General features: G+C 48.7%; 1 protein-coding gene and 1 pseudogene across 2 annotated transcripts in view; one reads left to right on the top strand and one right to left on the bottom strand.

Annotated features, from left to right (window-relative positions):
* SNX30 (sorting nexin family member 30) overlaps positions 1-21,733 on the top strand; it is a 105,767-nt gene extending 84,034 nt beyond the window's left edge. The window contains exons 7-9 of one of the 2 annotated variants that reach the window (XM_060300612.1): positions 7,449-7,535; positions 17,148-17,300; positions 20,888-21,733. In XM_060300612.1, the coding sequence (XP_060156595.1) occupies positions 7,449-7,535; positions 17,148-17,300; positions 20,888-20,947 (300 nt within the window). In that variant the 3' untranslated portion in view covers positions 20,948-21,733. The remainder of the gene's footprint in view (positions 1-7,448; positions 7,536-17,147; positions 17,301-20,887) is intronic. The other variant, XM_060300613.1, reaches the window with a different exon arrangement.
* LOC115854575 (ubiquitin-like protein FUBI pseudogene) lies at positions 16,545-17,034 on the bottom strand (annotated as a pseudogene).
* Positions 21,734-21,883: the final 150 nt, after the last annotated feature.

The raw sequence follows: 21,883 nt of genomic DNA, 5'->3' as shown, positions 1-21,883 counted from the left end.
TTTTTTAAAGGTATGCTTCTGCAAAGACAAAGAGCAGCAGGAAGGGAAACAATTGCAGTACAGTGAGGAACTAAAAGCAAATTGAGAGGTGACAGGGACTCAGGTGACTCAAAGCCGCCCAAGCTGATGGTGGGGAAAGACTAAGAAGCCACCTGGTTTACACCGGGGACTCCTTCAAAATGGTCAAGAATTGGCAGCACCAAGTACCTCGGGACTGAGGGAAAGATGGAGCGAAAGAGAAGGATTAGTCAGGGGTCTGTTTCAGAAGCAGTTAGAGCTTCCGATTCTGTCCTCCCTCCTCACACAGGGGCCACTATTGCTTTGCCACTCGGGCAGAGCTGGAGGGTGATAAAAAAAAAAAAAAATAGAGGGTCTCTGGGCCGAGAGCCGCCAGGCAAAGTTAAAGGTGGCGGCTAAGATCCTAAAATCTAAAGCAAAAGGTTACTGAGATTTGAGATTCTTAGTCGTCTTCCTCTGCTTGGCTCTCAGCCTTATACCTTCCCTGCAAGCATTAAAAGAGCCTTTTGGAAAAATCTAAACAGGTTTTGGGAGAAGAGACTAGAATATACTGATATTGAGAGGGATGGGGGAATCTTCAATGAAATGACCCAGCAGAGTCCCTGTAGAGAACTGTCAGCAAGACCTCGAAGTCACAGAGCTTTCAACCAGTTTTTTAGTGTTTCCCTCTTAGGTGAGTGTGCAGATAAGGGTCGCCAGATATTAGGGAAGGTTCTAATATGAGTATCAAGTAAATACAGAGAAGGAAAAACATAAAGCATCATTGAGGGAGAAGAAAACTTCCAGGAAAAAAAAAAATCAGTATCTTCAGAAAGAGAAGAGATGTCACAGCCATAAAACAAGCATTTTTTAAAATCCAGAGAATAAACAAAGAGCTCATGGAAATGAAGATCATGATAGAAATGAAAAAACAAAATCAATAGAGAAGAGTTAGCAGAAAAAGTTAAGGAAATCACTTTAAAGTGAAACAGAAAGACAGATGGAGGATTGGAGAGAAAAAGAATATAAAAGTGAGAGGGCCAGACCAAAATATTTCAGGTATCCAACATCTGAAAAACAGACGTGCCAGGAAGAGACACAGAGAAGTGGGGAGCATCAAAGGAGTTATTCAAGAGAAAAGACTAGAAGTAAAGACAAAACGTGTTACTGGTTGTGCCTGAAAGATGAGATTGTGGGTGCTTTCCCCCCCCTCCTCTACCTTTTTCTTTATTTTCCAAATTTTCTGTAACAAGTATTTTTTAAAACTAAGGCAAAATGTGTGGTTTTAGTATTACCAACATTGCCCTAGAAAATTTAACTCACAGGTTGTCTGTCATCAAAGAATGAATATGTAAAAAGAGCATGTTGAATGGGGCAACCTAAGTTCAGTCATTTAATCAGAAATTATGTCATCAGGACCAAGTTCAGACTAATTTTCCTCCCCATAGGAAAATGCTCTCCTAGAGGGGCACCCAAAGACAGGCCATAAGGCTATGTCGGGTGTCAGATTTCTTTTTAAATTATTATAAATTTAAAAAATTGAAGTATATTTGACATATGATATTAGTTTCATGTGTACAACATAATGATTCCACATTTGTATACATTGCAAAACAATCACCAAAATAACTTTATTTACCCTGTGACCTTACAGAGTTAGTACAGTGTTATTGACTCTTCTCCATGCTATCCAGTACATCCCCATGACTTACTTTATTTATTTTTATTTTTTAAATTTTATTTATTTTTGGCTGCATTGGGTCTTTGTTGCTGCGCATGGACTTTCTCTAGTTGTGGCGAGCGGGGGCTACTCTTCGTTGCGGTGCGCGGGCTTCTCATTGAGGTGGCTTCTCTTGTTGCGGAGCATGGGCTCTAGTTGTGCGGGCTTCAGTAGTTGCAGCATGCGGGCTCAGTAGTTGTGGCACACAGGCCTTAGAGCGCGCGGGCTTCAGTAGTTGTGGCTTGCGGTCTCTAGAGCACAGGCTCAGTAGTTGTGGCGCACGGGCTTAGTGGCTCCGCAGCATGTGGGATTTTCCCCGACCAGGTAGGTATTGAACCCGTGTCACCTGCATTGGCAGGCGGATTCTTAACCGCTGTGCCACCAGGGAAGTCCACTTACTTATTTTATACCTGGAAGTTTGTACCTCTTGATACCCTTCACCCATTTTGTAACCCTCCTAACCCTTCTTCCCTTTGGCAACCACCGATCTTTTCTCTGTATGTGTGAGTCTGGGTTTTGTTTGGTTTTGGGTGTTTGATTTTTATTCTCATTTGAGCTTCTTTATTACGGAACCCTCATTATTCTACACAAATTCCTCCTGGGTCTTTTGGGCTGTCAGCCCTTGGCGCACCAGAATACAAGCCATTCTGTACTGTCAACCCTGCATCCTAATGTCCCTCTTACAGAAAGACTTAAAGCTTAAAAACCTTCCGGACCTGTGGACCATTTGCATTGGGGCTGTTTTTGGCTGCTCTCTCCTCCTCCTCCACGTTTGTGAGCCGACAGCCTTCTCAGGGGGAGACATGAGCATGAGGTCTGGGGGTGGAGACTTTCCTGTTTCCTGGATGTTGGACTTTCCTATTGATACTGACCATTGTGGCACGTTCTTGGAGAAAATCCAGTGCAGATGTTGAGAGCCAAAACACAGAATGTATCTGTGATTGAACTTCCAAACACTTTTGTTTAATGGCTGTTGTTAGTTTGTAAAGTAAACATTTTGGATGACAGGTGTTATGTTTCCATTGCTTAACTTTTTTATCATGGAAAAATTCAAACATATCCAAAAGTAGGGTGGAAGTATAACCGTCCCCCACGTACCCATCAGCCGGCTGCAACAGTCGCCCACTCACGGTCCATCTTGTTCTAGCTCTCCTCCCCCTGCTCCCAGCCCCCGCCCCCTGGGTTATTTTAAAGCAAATCCCAGGCATCACATCACTTCATACAAAAATACATATCTCTGAAATGCAAGCATTCTTTTAAAAAAGAAAAAGGACCACATTATTATCACACCTAAACAGATTTTTTTCCCCTTAATATTTCCTCAAATATCCAGTTAGTGTTCAATTTCCCCAGTTGTCTCAGACACTGTTTTTATAGTTTTTTCCCAAATTGGGATATAAATAAAATCCATACATTGCTTGATATATTTTTTTAATATTTTAGAAATCCCTCCCCCTCTGTTTTTCCTTGCAATTTATTTATTAAAGAAACAAGTCATTTTTTTCCTCTGCATTTGAAAAGAAGGGTAGTGAAGTTGCAGATTACTAGGATCATTTTGAAATTGTGATGAAATGCTCTACATTAAAAAATATATATAGCGTTTGAGAGAAATGTATTCCGTGTCTCTAATTAAAAGTCACCTCTCGGGCTTCCCTGGTGGCGCAGTGGTTGAGCATCCACCTGCCAATGCAGGGGACACGGGTTCGAGCCCTGGTCCGGGAAGATCCCACGTGCCGCGGAGCGGCTGGGCCCGTGCACCACAACTGCTGAGCTTGTGCTCTAGAGCCCATCTGCCACAACTAATGAAGCCCTCGGGCATAGAGCCCGTGCTCCGCAGCGGGAGAGGCCACCGCAATGAGAAGCCGGCACACCACAACGAGGAGTAGCCCCTGCTCCCTGCAGCTGGGGAAAGCCCGCGTGCAGTAACGAAGACCCAACTCAGCCAAAAATAAATAAAAGAAAATAAATTTATTTAAAAAAAAAAGTCACCTCTCATTGAGGTCCTCCCTGGCCACCCAGTGTACAATTCGTCATCTCCCAAACCCTCAGTGCTTTACATCCTCCTTTCCTATTTTATCTTTCTTCCTGGACACCTAGCACTGCCTTACACGCGCTATATTGTTACATTTTACTTGTGTGTTATCTGCCTCCCCTCTAGAATGTAAGCTCCAGGTGGGCAGGGGTTTTGTGTGTTGTGCTCTCTGCTGTATCCCCAGCACTTGGGTAAGTGAATGAAGGAATGTTAAGGCAGGGCAGAAACAGGGTGAGGATGGCTGTGGAGGGCGGGGCAGGGGCACGCAGAGGGGAACGCAAGTATCTCCGCGCCCCTCCCCTTGTTGATTTCTGGTGTCCACTGGAATCAGAGACCCCTATAGATCTCTGTGAGAAGCTCAGATGACAAATGCCTTTTGCTTGTCACTCAGTGATAGAAGAGCCTCTCTGCAGATGCTGACACAGTATCTAGGCCCTTTCACTCCATCGTAGGCTCAGGCCCCCTCAACCAGAAGCTAGTGTGGCCAGGTTAATCTGCAGAATCTGTGCTGTTTCGACTGCGAGGCCAGTCCCTACAGACCATCGACCGTGGTGTTCAAAGGTGCTCCCAGCGAGGATGGTAGTCTTCCACAGTTTATCTTGGTTCAGAACAGGTTTCCCAGCCTTTAGCCTTTAGCCTGGTTGGATTGCAGGCAGGCTGAGAAACCGCGCTCTGCCCTGGAACGCAGCAGGAGAAGCCCGGGTGAGTCACCACCGTGCTCTTAGCCAGCAGTGTGGCCTCAACCAGGTCCCTCCACGGTGCCGTAGTGTTCTTGCCTGTAGAATGGCGGTGGCATCCTTTCACTGCCGCAGGGTCGTTGTGAGCTTTTGTTGTTGGGAGTTATTTCCGCTGTCCACTGAGGCAGGGATGTTAGCCCAAATCCTCCAGTCAGGCTTCATGAGAAGGCAGTGTCTGGTTGCTCCAGGCGAGGCTGGGATTGCAGTGGCTGAGGAGACAGAGCCCTTACCTCTCCTCTGGGCCAAGGAAGGCACGGTCCCAGTAGTGGGAGGGGGCGTGTGTGGCTGAATCTTGGGGCCCCCTTGCCTGCTTTGGGGGTAGGGAGAGGAGATGCATTTAGCTGAGTGGAGCTGACAGGGCTCCTCTCACCATCCCTCCCTGCCTGGGGGCCTGGGCAACCTCTACAGAGAGACTTGGAGCAGAACTGGGGACAGGAGGCCCCAGGAACTTCTCTGCAGATGCTGACAAGTATCTTGGCCCTTTCACTCCATCGTAGGCTCAGGCCCCCTCAACCACAGGCTAGTGTGGCCAGGTTTATCGGCAGAATCTGCTGTTTTGGGTGGGAGGCTAGTCCCTGCAGACATTTACCATCTGAGCTTCTCACAGAGATCTGTAGGGGTCTCTGATTCTAGTGGATACCAGAAATCAACAAGGGGAGGGGCGCGGAGATACTTGCGTTCCCCTCTGCGTGCCCCTGCCCCGCCCTCCACAGCCGTCCTCACCCTGTTTCTGCCCTGCCTTAACATTCCTTCGTTCACTTACCCAAGTGCTGGGGATACAGCAGAGAGCACAACACACACAGCTGTGCTGTGTCCCAAGGTATTGTTTTAAGAGCATTTCTAGCTTTGGTTGTGAGGTTCTTGCCACACTGACAGGGGTGTGTCACTGGAACAACTCACCCTAGTTCCTGGAACCCTGTTCCTAGCCTGGATGTGCGCTTTTCCCAGTAAGATGTGAGGCGTCCTGTGAAGGGAGTCCCTGGCATGGGTTCTAGGTGCCCCTGCCCCTGGCCCCGAGGGAACCATATTTGTGTCTCCATGGAGAGCAGCTAGTGCTGATACCAGACCAGTAGATTTAGAATGCTTTCGGCTCTGTGAAATCCAGAAAGGACCCCTGTTTTTTTGTTCTGTTTTTTTACTTTATTGATTTGTTCTGTTCAGTATGGCAGCCCCTTGCCATGGGTGGCTATTTCAGTTAAATATTTATTTATTTATTTAATTTTATTTTTGGCTGTGTCGGGTCTTAGTTGTGGTGTGCGGGCTTCTCTCTAGTTGTGGCATGCAGGCTCCAGAGCGTGCGGGCTCTGTAGTTGTGGCGCACAGGTTCCAGAGCACACGGGCTCGGTAGTTGCAGCATGCAGCCTCACTCATTGTGGCTCACGGGCTCAGGAGTTGTGGCGTGTGGGCTTAGTTGCCCCGCGGCCTGTGGGATCTTAGTTCCCCGACCGGGGATCGAACCCACATCTGCTGCATTGGAAGGCAGATTCTTAACCACTGGACCACCAGGGAAGTCCTGTTATTTCAGTTTAATCAAATCAGGTAAAATTAATAAAAATTTAAATCCAGTTCCTCAGTCACACCAGCCACATTTCAAGAGCTCAGTCAGCACGTGGGACGAGCAGCCGCTGTACTGGATAGTGCAGATCATGGAACGTTTCCATCACAACACAAGGTTCTATGAACAGCACCATCAGTGTTCCTGCTCAGAGGCTGATGAGTGTGGGGAGGTAACTTCAGAGCGCCGAAGAGAACGCTGAGTGACAAGCAATGAAAAGGGAAGCTATTGCAAGTTTTACTTCACGTTCTTCTAGTGGTGAAACACTTTTCCAAGTAAATACTTACTTAGGGGAGACTTGAGGTTCCCCATGCTGACGCCTTCCATTAGAAGCATCAGAGCGTTGTCAGTGATTCAGTCACTCATCACCTTTTAGCACGTGCTAGGGACACAGGGTGTCTACTTCTTTAGCCAAGGAATGGCTCCTTCCTGCCCGGACTCCATGCTCTGCCAGAGAGCGTGAGATTCGAAGCTCTCACAGCAGTTTGTGTCTTCTGAGTTAGTGGCAAAGAAAGTTCTTATTACTCTTCATTTGTCATTTGTGGTTCTACTAAAAGAAGAAAAAAGAAACCCTGGGATGAAACCGATCCTTTTCTGTTGTATCTGGTGAGGTCTTAGCGGCAGAGCCAGGAACAGATGAGGCGAGGGAGGTGCCCAGGGCACAGATTTAGGGAAACACGCTCAGGTGCCAACCTTGAACTTGCACAGGGCCCAAGACTGAGGGTCTCCTTAAATTTTGCATTCTGGGTGCCTGGCTTGCCTCCGCCTTGTTCCACCCAGCCTGGCTCCCATCACCGCTCACTCTGGCGGGCTCGCCGCATGGTTGCAGGGCTTCTGGCCTCGTCCGTGGCTCTTCGAGCACAAGCAGCCTCCTGCCGTGTCTGAACCTCTCCCTTAGCTGGAACCCCTCAAATACGAGCTGTATCTCTTTGCTCTTTGCATAACTGGCCCAGAGTGGAGGACAGATAAGTGGCTAATAATGATCAATGAGCAAATCAGTCCACCAGGGGTCAACTCAGTGAATTAAAGAGACAAGAACTCTCGTGACTTAGACTTTCTCATTAACGGTTCAGAGAACGTCCCGCCTTGTCACCTGCCAGGCTCCACGTCTTGGCAGAGCTGAGTTCTCCCTGTGCGCATGCCTGCTGGTGGGCACCGCTCCCCCTACCTCGCCCTTTCCCAGGCCTCTGTCGCTTTCAGCGTCAGGCTGAGTTACCGTGCTAGAAAGCTCCGTCTCTGAGCACGGTTCTCCCTCTCTCCCTCCTCCACCCCTGCTGCCTCCAGAGCCTGTGTCATGCTGCAGCCAGACCGTCCTAGGAGCACTTGGCTGGCTGGGGCCATGATTCAAGGAGGAACGGGGTACAGAAGCAACAGCTGTGTTCACGCTGCCCTTTCTCCCTCCCACAGAGCGTGCTGAAGAAAAGGGACCAAGTGCAAGCCGAGTACGAAGCCAAACTGGAAGCTGTGGCTCTGAGGAAGGAAGAGCGGCCCAAGGTCAGGGGAACCGCCCGGGGTGGGCGGGCGGGCTGCTCCGGGCTTCCAGCAGTGATGCCCCCCGGATGACGAGCGAATTCGTGTCCCTAGATCCATATGACCAAGATGGTCAGTGCTAGCTGGGCGGGGTTGATGCTGTTCTTTTCCTCTTTTTGCTCCCTTTTATGTCTAATGTACGTTGGCGGTTGACTCTCCTGCTGTTTCCTGTTTTTTTTTTTTTTTTTTTTTTTATTTAAGGTTTCCAGCTCTGCCATTTATAGGCAGTTCCTGTCTATGAAATGGGGCTGAGGAGACTGGGGAAGAACAGTCTAGATCAGTGTTCTCAGAAGTGTGATTTGTGGACTGGTCCACAAACTGTAACCAACCCAGGAGGAGAAAAGCACAGAAGCTGAGAGTGAGCACTTTTACAGCACTGTGTGCACAGCTGCCCTCTGTCTTCAGCAGCCCGTCCCGCCGACTAATTCCTAGCTGTCCCTCTGATATTGTGGAACACGGCCTGCTGAGCCCACGTCTCAGTGTCACTTAAAGGGATGACGTGGAATGCTGTATTTAAAAAGTTCACTCTTAACAATTTAGCTTCTAAATATAAGTATAGAAGTCACTCTTCCTGGCTAGGGAGGGAAGGAAAGACAGCAAGTTCTGCCACTAGCCTAGTTTGGAAGCTGAAGGTCCTGTATTTAAATGATGTCACTTAAATAGTTCTGTCAGCATTCGTACCTGCTCAGCACCGAATGCAAGCTTTGTCAGAGGCTGGTTTTGGCATTTAGTAATGTTCAGCCCTACTGGGGACAGTTCCTTTCCAAAGACAGGAGCTAAAGGTTATGAGTAATAGGCCGAATTAAATGTTGACTGTGCCCTGGATTGCTGGCTGCCTGCAGGTCACACCCACTCTGGAGCAGACAGAGCAGAGGAAACAGCTGTTTCTGGCTCACGTGTTCCACCTGGGAGAGCTCCCACCTCGTGCTCTACCCTTCTTGCTGGCCTGGGTGACTTCCCTTCTCCTCCCAGGGAGTGTTGAAATCTTTCTGCTGCTGCTGCTCTCACCTCCCTGGAGCATCACTTATCCATACGACTCATCCTCGTGGCCACAGGAGTCCTTACGAGATGGGGAAGGGTTTCTTTCTAGCCAAGGAGACCAACCAGTAGGTCCCAAACACACCTATACCCTCTCAGCACACCGTGGGGAGGCGGAGTTTGTCTTCCTTCTCTCTCGTGGGAGCCACACCAGAGTGAACTTGGCTACTGATTTAGCAGTGGTGATACTGAACAAAACAGGGGCTGTCCCGACCATGTACCCGTGAGTGGGATCCAATGGTGGGGGCAGCAGAAATTGTGTCTCCAGTTTAGGGTCTGGGGCAGCCACTACTTTGCTGGGCAAAGGAGGGCTCAGTTGGCAGCCTGTCCAAGTCAACCATGGTTTGGTAGACAGAGCACAGGACTTAGAATCACATGGCCCTGGGTTTGAATCCCAGCTCTGTCCCCCAGCTTGGACTGGTTTGCTCATTAGCCTTTGTGGGATGCGTACATGTGATTGCTGTGAAGGTGGAAAAATCAGCCCAGTGTCTGATGTAGTAACAGGTGCTTCATTGGTAGATCCTCTGTTTTCCAAACTAGCTCCTGTTGCCTCTAGTAGGACTGCTGAATGAGAGCTTCATTTTCTGGGTTTGTTGCCACTTTTTTTTTTCTTAATTATTAAAAATGTTTTTTCTCACTGCACTGTTGGGGGCATCGTTTCCTTGTGTCCCAAAGTGTCCCCTGCTTCTCCACGCCTCCTGAGCGTCTTTCCTCCCTGACCACCCATCAGCAGGGAGAGACCTGTTGTAGGAAATGAGTAGCTTAAGATTTTTCTGTGCTTTGTTTATCGTTTTATGTTTTGAGCTTCACTTTCCAGATTCCCACTGAAAGATGGAGAGTTTTCACAGGGAGGCGCCGGGTCTGGGCATGTTAACAGAAGATCTGAGGGAATCTTGGGGCTGATTCTGTTTTGAGGTGAAATCTTGAAACGTTGCTCTGAGGAGTGAGGGAAAGTTGATTTTCTGTGAAGCCATGGAGAGGTCACTTCTCTGTAACCCAGAAGAAGGAAATGGCCTCTTGGGTCTCCGTGTCCCTCACCGGGATTTCACACTGGAGTGGACATCTGAGGACAGAGGACTGAGCCCCGTGGCTCCAGCTGCCGGACGGAGGGCCCCGTGGCTGCAGCTTCTCGGCGTGTGCTGAGGGCAGGCAGCGGTGAGGCCGCTAGAGCTGAGGGGAAACGTTTGTGTCGCAGAATTTGAAGTTTTGCTTTGTTTTTAGGCTGACGAAACTCAGCAGACCCCGAGGTGGCTTATTCTCAGGAAGATGGAGCTTTGCTTTTGCAGGCTTGGCCTGCCTCACTTTAATTTTGAGGTTGGAGAAATCACAGGCACTCAGCTGGGGGTGGGGGGGCGGCTGGCTGCCTTCTGCTGCATCTGTCAGGACCACAGACTGGGGGAAATCTGAGAATTTGCCCCTCCTTAGAAGCTTGAGACAAAGCTATTACTAGAAACACAGGAGGGCTGAGGGATGGCATTTAAAACTGGACGGGAAGCATGCACAGTCTGTTGTGGACTCATATGAGGGTAAACCATGGGGAACCTGCACATTTTATTCTGCATTTGACTCTTTTCAAATGCTAATATATTCACAGGTTGCTGGTTCAAAAAATAAAAGAAGAAGGGATGCTAGGAGAGAATGCTTCATACAAGGTTAAAAAAGAAAGAAAGAGAGGGAGTATTTCAGGCCCTGACCCACTGGTAGCTTGTACTGGCTACGGGCCAGGTGAAGAGGCTGCTGGGAGTGGGCAGCGTCATCGTGGAGCTGAGGTGGTGTGGTGCGGGGCCGGGCGGAGCGGACCGCGAGAGGGGCTGAAGTGCCGCTCCTCGGGGTGAGAGCAGGTGAGGAGAGGAAGGAGCACCTGCGGTCAGTGGGACAGGCCTCCTGAAGGCTGTGGACCTTCAGAGTCTCTTAGAATCACCAGAATGGTGCACATTCTGGAATGGGGAGGATGTGGCAGAGAGCAAGAACTCCAGCTGTGAAGTAGCAGATAGGAACAGGGAGACTCGTTAATACGGAGCTTCGGCAGACCTGAGAGTTTTGCAGGGGTATCTGTTGTTTCCAGATACTTTCGACAAGTGAGGAGACACACACCTGATAATTCCCAGTCCTGTCCACGGCGGCTGTGATCTCAGCCTAGCTTAGGAAAGCAGACTCATCGGCCACAGAAGTGCAGGACTCTGTCACCTCCCTTACTGGATTCCTATAACAGCCTCTGTCAATGCGGTTCCTCATCTGTAAGATGAGGAACCAGCGCTCAGGGGAGTTATATGACTTACACGCCAATGCTCACACACGGTGGAGCTGGAATTGGGCCACGGATGTGTCTGGTTCCAAAGTGGGAGCACTTTATCCCCACCACAAGGGCTCCCAGCAATCTTTGCTTCACTGAGGGGTGAGGCTTCCGGCTTTTGTAAGATTCACGGCTGATGCTAGAGGGACTGGGCAGAGAACCTGGACCTGCCGCTGGCTCTTCAGCGGGTGTTGGGGAGCTCGTGGCTCCTGTTCTCATTGCACCTGCTCTCCACTTGGGCGCTCACTTTTCCCTCCTCAGCTGCCATTCTCTGAAGCTTGTTTCTTTTTATGTATTTTTTTTTTCAAAGCATTCTTTCAGGGCACCAATGACTTCCTATGTGCCAAATTCAGTAGCCTCTTCTCAATCTTTACCCTGCCTCAGTGCTTCCTCAACTTCTCTTCATCTCACAGCTCCCATAGAAAATGAAAATATTTGTATGGCGCACTGAGATCAAAGACCAGGTTGCTTGAAACTGGAGGTGACCAGCCTGGAACTCTGGCTTCACAGAGGGCTGGGGGGATAATATTGCTGTCGTTCACACAGCACCAGTTAGGAAGCTGTGCCCTGCTTTTCACTTAGTGGCATATAGCCGAGAAGACAACCATCTTGAATTGGTTCTGTCATTGGTCCTGGCACCTCTCCCCCAATACTGGGATCATGTCTGCCTTATATAATCTTTGGGGACTTTATTAACCTACTGCCCTCATGGGAGCAGATAATGTGATGCCTCCAGCCTAGCTCCAAGAAGGATACTTAGGTAGAGATTCATATCGTAGGGCTGAGAGATGCCTGGCACGTGGAAAGAGTTCATTAATACATTTTTCAGTGAATGTTGAGTGAATTCACATTACCACCCTGCTCTCCAGCACACACGTGCTGAATCTCATCCCATGTTACCCTTCTCCCATTGCTCCACAACCAATATTCTGTAATGGAACTTCTCACGAGAGGTAGGGGAACCAATGTGAAGAATGCAGTCTTGTCCTCTGTTTAGAAATTATTGTGTTTTGAGGTCTTGTCTGGAGATTCTTTTCCCTTCTTGGTATCTTGTGATCAGCAACACCTGACCGTTAGCATCGGCTATTCCCATCTCTACCTGCTCCAGGTACAAGGTAGCATAACTCGATAACAGTACCTCAGTCAAAAAATCAGAACATTGAGTTAGGAAGGAATGCAGGGTGTTACTAGTCAGTGAATCGATTGTCACAAAGACACCATCCAGAAAGAAACAAAAGTGAGAGGAATGCAAGCCCAAGCACCTGCTGCCAGCAGCCCTCCTCTCCGCAGAGTTGGGCAACTTCAGCAGCTGGTCACTTCAGGCAGCTCACGCAATCTCTCTTATTCTCTTCTTTTTAAGCCCTCCCATCTCCTCCCTCTTCTAACCTCCTCCACCCTTGTGCTTCTATGGCTCTGCTGTCTCTGACTCACTTCCTGCTTCTGTGCCCATATTTCTTAGTAACTTTTGCTGACTCCTTTATTAAGCCTACACATGTAGGCTTTTCCATGAGTTTTTCTACCCTTTGGCTCTCCCCTCCTTAGCCCCCTCTTTTATTCCCCCATATATTAAAAAAAATTTTTAATCATGGCAGAATACACAAAACGTAAAATTTACCATCCTAACCATTATTAACTGTGCAGTTCAGTAGTGTTATAGTAAATTCACATTATTGTTGCAACCAGTCTCTAGAATTCCTTTCATCTTATGGAACTGAAACTCCATATTCATTGAACAACAAAGCCCTGTTTCCCCTCCCTCTGGTCCCTGGCAACCACCATTCTCCTACTTTCTGTTTCTATGAATTTGACTACTCTGGGTGTCGCTTATAGGCAGTTATAATGAAGTAGTATTTGTTTTTTTGTGACTGGATTGTTTCACTTAGCACAATGCCCTCAAGGTTCATCCATGTCGTAGCAGGTGTCAGAATTTTCTTCCTCTTTAAGGCTGAATGATATTACATTGTAGGTGTATATCGCATTTTATTTATCCATTCATCTGTGGACGAACACTTTAGTAGCTTCCATCTTATGTCTTTTGCGAATAATGCTGCAGGGAACTTGGGTGTACAGATATCTCTTTGAGGCCCTGCTTTCAGTCTTTTGGGTATATACCTAGAAGTGGAATTGCTGGATCATACGGTAATTCTACTTTTAATTTTTTGTTGAACTGCCATACTCTCTTCCACATGTGCAAAGTTTCCAATTTTCTCCATCCTTGCCATTCCTTGTATTTTCTGGTTGGTTGGTTTGTTAACAGTAGCCGTCCTAATGGACGTGAGGTGGTTTTGATTTGCATTCCCCTAAGGATTTGTGATGGGAGCATCTTTTCATGTGCTTGTTGGCGATTTATATAACTTCTTGGGAGAAATGTCTGTTGGAGACCTTTACTCATCTTAAAATGGGTTCTTTGTTTTTGTTATTGAGTTGTCTCAGCCCCCTCTTGTGGAGGGAGGTCTCACCCTTCCCATGGCTGCAGCTACCTCCTTTATCTGGTCTGTGGACCTGTCCTTTACCGTGAGCCATATGGTGGACTACTGCCACCCAAACTTTAGTCTCCTCTCTGACTTCCTATGTTTTATTTCTTGTGTGCTGTTGGTTGCCAAATCTGTCAGTTCTGTCTCCACCAGGTTGGTCTGATCTGTCCCTTCTGGTATTTCAGCCATCACCCTGGCTCCAGGGTACTGAGGGTCATCACAGGCCAGTATAGTTTGGTGTTGACTCATCTCTCATCTCTGGTGAAATCTTGGGGTGAGGTAGCATGGGTGAAGGGTGGCATGAAGTTTGAAAGAACATGTTTAGTCGTATTATAATATTTTATATTTGGAAAATAAAAAAGAAACCTTTTGATGTGACATGGAATAAAGTTCAGTAAAATATTCTTGACTTGAGGGGTTATGCAAATGATAGATTATCTTTTGTGAACAGCGCTTTACAGTATTGATACTGATCAGAACTAACAAGTAATTGGTTCGGCGCTTAACACATGCCAGGTACCAGGAGTTTTATGCATGTACTGCCTCATCTAACCTCATTCCAACCTTATAAGGTGGAGGGTATCACCCAGAAAAGGAAACTGAGGCGTGGAGAGGCCCAACGTCACCCATCTAGGAAGTGGTAGATGCAGTATTCACAGCCTGGAAGTCTGGCTCTAGAACTGTCTCTATAGTAAGAGGAAGCACAAGGCGTTTCTATTTTCCAAAAAGGACGCCTCAGAACCCCTGGCCTTCAGGAAGAGCCCCAGGTTTCTCATCTGCTCCCCGCCAGCTGGGGCTCTCTCTGTCTCTCTGCCTTTGAGGGCTCTGTGGCCTGTGAGCTGGCTGTTCCTGAGGTGGGTCCAGGTGTTGTCTCATCTCTGTCACAGCATGTACCATCCCTCTGGAGTCACAGGCCCCACTTCCATCATCTTTGAAGAGTCGCCTCTTCAGGGAAGCCGGCTCCCCCATCCAGGCTGTCCTCAGCCTCCAGCTGCTCCTCACAGTGTGCGTATCACAGGCTCCGAGTGAAGTGAAAGCGCTCGAAACATCTCCCCACAGTGTCCAGCCATGTTCATTTTCTTCCCAACTAGACTGGGTGACTTGAGATAAGATTCGCCTGCTGAGACCTGAGCACTTGCCCTCTGTACCCAGCGTGGAGTGTGTAGGGAAAATGATAAGCTAAAAAATACTTCCCACATCGAGGCTCAGGCAGTCATGCAGTCCGGAGTTTCCATGCCCAGACCAGACCCAGGAATCTTTGCTAGGTGAGCACTCCTTGGAATCAGAGAGCCTAGCTCCTCTCTTCTCACCGTGTCCCAGGAGGTTTTCCTCTCAGAGCTTTGCTTTCCTCCTTGCTGCAGTAGTTAACTAAACAGGAAGTTGATCGTGGGCACTTTTCCCCAGATGCTAAAATGAGCAGTGGCCAGGAGAGGAATAAGGGAACTGGCCTGTGCCTGCGGGGAGGGAAGGGAGGTCAGCCCAGAGACTGGTTCGCTGGGTGCCTGTTGAGGCTTGTTCCTGGGATGTTTGTCAGGGAATGGCTCTGGAGAGGCAAAGCCAGGGCACTCTTGTTTACACTTTGGTTTCCCTCAAGGTGGCCAACAGTAACAGGTCAATCAGCAGGGAAAGGCAAAGTGACTTCAGTCCTAGATCAGGAGGGAAAATCGAGTCCTTTTAAAACTTTCTTCCGGAAGTTTAAGTGCTTTGGAGAACGCTCCCCTACCCCCACCCCCCAAAAACAGGTTCCTTGTTATTGGTTTTTGTGGGGTTTTTTTCCGGCCATGCTGAGCGGCTTGTGGGATCTTAGTTCCCCAACCAGGGATAGAATCTGGGCCCATGGCAGTGAAAGCACCGAGTCCTAACCACTGGACGCCAGGGAATTCCCCAAAGTTCCTTGCTTTTAAGTCTCTCAGGATGCCTGACTGTATACCTTCCTCTCTGACTCATCCGTGTCTCTCCCAAGTTTAGTGCCTGTGCCAGGCACATTTGAATCCCCTCACCTAGGCGGCTCCACTTTCCCTGCTCCTGTGTACTGCAGCCATGGCCAAATGGTCTAGGTGGCAGACGGCTAAGTGCCCTCAGCACTTTGGAAGCCCTGAAGGCGTTGGCTCCCTCAGGCTTGGCCTTGCCTGAGGTGTTTCTGGGTCAGCTCCTGCCCATAAGGTCTGGGTATAAAACTTCCCTGGTTGGTAGAGATTGACCTTGATGGTTACATTTGGGATCAGAGGCCCCAGCACACAAAATGTACAAGTCCTCACTTGTTTTGGGAAAGCATTTGGCAGGTGGGTGTGTGACCCAGCTTTGGGCATGTTGGCCGCCCCCCTCCTCCCACGCACCATCAAAGTCCAGTGGAGCTCCTGTGTTAGGAGAGAAGCCAGCTTTGTGCTTTGGGTACCAGGGTGATCATTTCCCATTACCTTCTTATAATATTGGGTATTTTCTTTCTAGCTGTGTAGGATGGATGAAACTCACCAAAGCAAAGTGAAAGTTGTGAAATTCAGGGGACTTAGTTCCATTTTGAGAAAGCCTTCTAAACTTCCTTAAGAAATACTAGGAATAGCCTGCTGTATATTTCTTCTTTGTATTTCACGGGTTTTGACATGCATAAACACCTTTCTTTCCATTTCCCCAGACTTACCCAATTTTAGTTCTTTATTTTTGGTTATCTGCTGTCTGGGGATTGCGTGGACAAGTCTCCAGTTGATTTATAAAGTGGGCCAGTAGTCTTATTGCAGTGCATTCTCTGGTTAATGGAGAGAGGCATCACCAAAACGTCACGGTTAATGGAACAGTTCATGTTATATGGAAAACCCTCTTTTCTAGTTTCAATATGGGGCCTAGGAGAATAGCAGCGCAATACCAGCTACTGCTGTACACTTGCAAAATCTGCACACACTTTCATTTTTGGACGGGTGAGTCCTAAAAGGGGCCAAAGACATATGACTCTGAATCACAGCGTTTCTTCTTCCTGTTTGTAAACAGGCAGGTGTTTCCCCCACAAGTCACTGTTTGGCTTGGATGGGTTTAAAAATTTGGGTCAGGATAGCACTTTTCAGAATTCTTTCTAACATCTGGAAACCCAAGGCTGTGCCTACAAATAAATGCCTCCAGAGGAGGGAGTGTGTTCATGGCATTTTCTTTCTTTTTTTTTTTTTTTTATCGGGCTAAGTGACTTTATTAGAGAAAGCCAAGATGACAACGGACTTAAGAGTTGGCATTGGGGCCCTTCTTCTTGCCAGAGGTAGGCACAACATTGACAAAGCGCCGGTTGTACTGCATACGCCTCTTGGCCCGGTCCGTCTTCGTCTTCTTTTCTCTTGTTTGCCCACCTTTGGTGCCTGACCTCTTACTTTCCCAGCTCGGGCCAGGGAACCATGGACTTTACCTCCAAGCACGCAGCCGGCTACTTCCGGAGTGCTCAGAGCCTCCACCGCACACTGGCCCAGGGTAGCCTCATCCTCTAGGGGCGTGCCTGCCACGAGCAGCACTTGATCTTCTGGAGCGATGCCCTCCAATGAGGCTACATGAGCCTTGATCTGGGCGACCGTCTCCTGGCCGGTCACCTCGAGAGTGTGTAGCTCCTGGGCACGGACAAAGAGCTGCATGTTGGCGACTGAACCGCAGATACCGCTGCCGCTACCGCGAAGATGGAGTCGAGAAAGAGCCGTGGCATTTTAAGGCAGTAATCTGGCCTCTCACAAATGTGTGAGCATAGCGGCATGAGGTACCCGTTACACATACAGAGCACCTGTGTATGCATCCCCCTTCCAGGTACCAGCAAATGTGGAGAAATGTCAGGATCGGATGGAGTGTTTCAATGCTGATCTGAAAGCCGACATGGAGAGGTGGCAGAACAGCAAGAGGCAGGACTTCCGGCAGCTGCTCATGGGAATGGCCGACAAGAACATCCAGTATTATGAGAAGGTAATGAGCAGGCTGACAGGATGACAGTCTTCTCCTTGAGGAAGCGTTTCTAATGGCCAGAGCCTCTGGTCGGGGCCTGCCAGAAGTCCAGAAGGGTCCTGCCGGGCCCATCTCCTTCCCTTAATTTATGTGTTTAGTCTTAGCAACCCCTGTGTGTCCTCACCCTGCTGTGCTAGATGTGGTGCTGGGTTTGGAAGCCGGGGGGTGGGGCGGGGGGGGGGGGGCCTGGGTGCCCACAGGAGTTTTACTTGCACACCCTGCTGATGGAAGCAGCAGTTTTATCCTCCAAGCCCTTTAGCCCTTCCAGCGGCTGCTTCCCAGTCAGTCAGGCCTACAGCGCAGGGATGTCCCCAGTTGATAGAGGCTTCGGGGTTCCTTTAAGCTGTTCTGTGGTTCTTCACACAGGGGTTCTTCCCTTCATTGTGCTGTGGGTCCCTTTGGTCATCTGGTGAAGCCTAGAGACCCCTTATCAAAATACTGTTTGTTTTTTAAAAATAGACTTTGAAGTACTGTTTTTAAGTACCTAAAACAAAGGGATGTAGGATTACAAAAGAAAACTTTTAAAAACAGTTTTTTTGCTGAGTCCCCTTAAGCTGTGGACTTCAAGGTAGGCGTCCTGCCCGCCACCCTCACACACACGCAGCTGTCATCAGGCTGCAGCGGAGTATCCTCAACGTTTGCTCCTAGCGTGTCCAACCCTAGGTCATTGCTGCTGACGAATTCCCATATTCCTTAAAGCTTAAAGTTATCGACGAAGAATGGCCCAGTGGTAATTCAACGAGTAACCTGTAGACTTAAAATCAAGCTGAACAAGCATTAACTCAGCTACTCCCATCACAATTCTAGAAACACGTCGTCATCTCAAGCTGGAAGAATCCGTCTTTTTCAAAAGCTTTGCTGGTTCTGGCTGCTGTGCAGAGGCAGTGTGTCTGCATCTTGATCGGGAGGAGGGTTAAGGAAGAAAGTCATGGAATGGCCCTTACTTGCCAGGTCTTAGTAAGGGCTGTTTCACAGGGAAGGGGGAAGGTGGCGTACGCCTCTCCTCAGTACCTTTCTCATGGGACCCCCACCGTGTGTCTGCATTGGCACTGGGCCGAATGCTTTGCATATGTGATCTCATTAAATTTAAATTTAACCCCCATCATGACACTGTGAAGTGAGTTTTAGGGGCTTTCAATTGAAAGCTGAAGAAATGGAAGCTCAGCAAGGTTTTAAAACTCTGCCCAAGGTCACTCACCTTGTGAATGACTGAACTAGGATCGGACTTGGCTCTCCGGGTCCACAGGTCTGAGAATCAACCACACACGGTCAGTGAGGGGGACAGAGACCACGGATCTTTGGGGACAGTCCTGACTGCCCAAAGGTGGAAACATCATTCCGTGTGCAGCCAAGGCCTCATTCCTCTATTGACTGTGCTCTTAGACAGGGTGCCTCTCTGCGCCTTTGTTTCTTCATCTGCAAGATGGGAGTGATCCTTATGCATTGAATGATGGTGAAGAAATAATGAAATGATACCCGAGAACCTCTAATGTGCCTGGCAGATGGTGGATACTCAGTGAATGGTGCTTCCTTCCCTCGTGCGCTCACTCTAGCCCCGCTTCCCACTGCACCAGTGCTGACTCAGTTGGATGTTCATTCCTCCTCTTGGTGATTAATTCCAGTGTTCCCAAGGCCCGCGTCCCAGGACTCAAACCCAGGGCCTTTATCCACATCTTGCCGCTATACTGCAAACAGGGCCACTGTCTTGGGGCCTCGTCTTGGCTCCTACTTATATTTCACAGATGCTTTTTGTGTACTGTCTGTGTACAAGGGACCAGGTACACATCGGTAAACAAAGTGGCAGGACTCCTGCCATTAAGGAGCCGTCTGTCTAGTGGAGGATAGATGTTAATCCAAGAATCCCACCTTTTCAGAGAAATACGTGCCCTACAAGAAAAGAACAGGAAACTGGGAGGAAAGACTAGGGGGCATCATTCAGATCAGGATGGAAGGGGGCAGGTAGAGTGGGCAGGAAAGGCCAATCTGAGGAAGTAACATTTAACCTGAGTCTCGGAGACAACAAGTATTCCAGGCAAAGGGAGCAACATATTTAAGGGTCCTGGGGTGGGAAAAAGCTTGAGTGTTTGTCCAGTGGTTAACTTTGTGAAGAAAGCTGGTATTTAGTTGGGTCTCTGGTCAAGGGGACCTTTTGCTTCCTTTGTAGTTTTTGAAGTTTTTTACAATGAAAATGTTTCCATGTAATAGTTGTATAATAAAATACGTTTTAAAAATGCTAAAAAGAAAAGAAAGAAAAAGCAAGCTGGTGTGGCCTTGGTTCCCATCATTGACATAGAAGAACCTTCCAGATCAGAGATGATGGCCGAGGGAGAGAACAGGACCCAGGATGCCACGGACCCCACACTGGGTCTCTTGCTGACAGCAAGCTCCTTGAGGCTCCCTGGGCTTCCTTCTTTTTTTTTTTTTTTTTTTTTTTCCTGGGCTGCCTTCTGTAGGGCAGGGTCTGAGTCCAGCTGCTTCTCCAACCTCAGAGTCACCAAGGAAGGAAGCAAGGAGCTATTGCACCACTCCCTTCATCCGGCTTGATCTAGGGATGCGTCTCTCCTCCCCCATCCTCAGGTCTCCTCCCCAGATGACTTAACACAAAGCCTTGCTTCACCCTTGGGCTGCTCCTAAGAAAGGCCTTATGTGGTTCTTCTCTCCTCTTTATGCAAGAGACTGCTCGAAGGGCAGGTCATTTCTGCCGAGCAGCGTGCTCTCAGAGGAGAGGGCCAGCATCTTCCAGGTTCTTGGCTCTTCTGAAGGGTCTGGAATGAAAGGCACGTGTGTAGTGGAAAGAACGCCCACTTTGGAATCACGAGCTCTGCCGCTCATGAGCTGTGTGTCTTGGGAAAGTTTTTTTTTAACCTCTCTGGGTCTCATTTTCCCCACCTGTGAAATGTGTGTTTGTGTAATAAATAATAATTCTACTTGCTAGAGTTGTTCCGAGGACTAGTGACAATGAATGTAAAATACATAACAGTGTCTGGACATGATAAAACTCAACAAGTAGAGTTCCCTCTCCCCATTTTCCTTTATGGGAGATCCGGGAGTGGCCCATACAAGGAGATCTGAGGTGGCTGAAGAAGAGCGGGTTTTCCGCCCCCTCTGGGTCAGGTGGCTGGCCCGTTCCAAGACAATTTACATACTCCTGCAGGCGCCACCCACACCTGGAGCAGTGTCTTCATCCTGGCTGAGAACCTAGGGCCTAGGGTTTGCAGCCTGCCCTCTCTCCTGCTTTTGGAATGGAAGGAATTTCTTTCAGTGAATACATTTCCACTCACTGATAGGAACTTTACGGACAGTGCATTTGGGCCTCATAGAGACGCTGCAGTCTTTCTTAGAGATGGGGGCAGGGGGAGATGTAGTCAAATACCTGCTGCCTCCCTTCTTGCTGCTAGCTCTGCGTAATACATGTAGGTGTCGTTAGACCAAGGTGACCCAGCAGGGTTGACAGTGTGAGGGTATAGATCAAAGCAGAATGAAGACGCTGACCCTGAAATCTGAAACTCCACGCTGATGCTCTGTGTGTGTGTGTGTTGTCGTTCCAGTGCCTCATGGCTTGGGAGTCGATTATCCCACTACTGCAGGAGAAGCAAGAGGCCAAGTAAGCTCCTTCTTGGGACAGAGACTCTCCTACCTATGCCGGGCATGGCGCCCACACCGGAATGTCCCTGCAGTGCTAGAGAGGTAGCACCAAGAAAACAACACAGAAACATCTCGCGTTTGTGTATTTCTTTCCCTTCCCCCCCACCTTTGTCCGACAGTTGTTTTCAGTGAGTATTTATTCCTTGGTGGCGTCTGTAAGGCTGTCATCATCTCTCAGCAGAAGAAGCATACCTCCGTGGTGTGAAGGAACCTGTTCGCTGGGACACTACGAGGATTTGAAACTGAGGGACAAGACAGCCCTCAGCTGACATTCTGACATCTCGTTACAGTCCCCTCTTTGGGGACGGCAGAGTTGCCTGCCGTGGAAGAGAACCCGGGTCCTGCCTTGCAAGGCCGTGAGGAAGGCATGGACAGAAGGCAGCTCCTGCCTTCCGTGGATGCACAGTGGCTCTGGAATCGACCTCCACGGGCCTCGACTCGCCTTGGCCTAGAAGGAGGTGTCGGCGCCTCTGTGGAAAGCCCTTAATGTACAGTGTAGCTCTGAGTGTGGCCTGCTGCCTGCCTGTCATGAGTGACACCTGTGTTATGGTTTCCGGTTCGCATAGGACCGTTTAATCAGTGTCTAGGTGCGTCCATGCTAGAGCAAGCAAGCTAGCATCCTTGTCCTTTATGCGATGCCTTGGGAAGCTGAGGGGGCAGTGCACCCCGAACTTGTTTCTGACACTAAAATGTAGTAGATTGGAAACCGTTTTGTGTAAAATGAAAAAAAGGTGCATTTTTCTCTGTGACGTTCTTCGATGTTCTTCTGCTTGTTAAATGTCATCAGGGTAGAGAGTTAGGCCTGTTAGGGGTCATCTGTTGTCTTGAAGTCAGAGTAGCTCCGAGGTGTTGAGGTCAGCGGGCATATACCAAGCGCCACCTCCCATGTCTGCTTTGTG

Source organism: Globicephala melas, chromosome 6 (genome assembly GCF_963455315.2).
Source record: "Globicephala melas chromosome 6, mGloMel1.2, whole genome shotgun sequence".
Classification (NCBI taxonomy): Eukaryota; Metazoa; Chordata; class Mammalia; order Artiodactyla; family Delphinidae; genus Globicephala; species Globicephala melas.
Note: the sequence above shows the minus strand (reverse complement) of the source record. Positions and strands in the feature narration are given on the sequence as shown.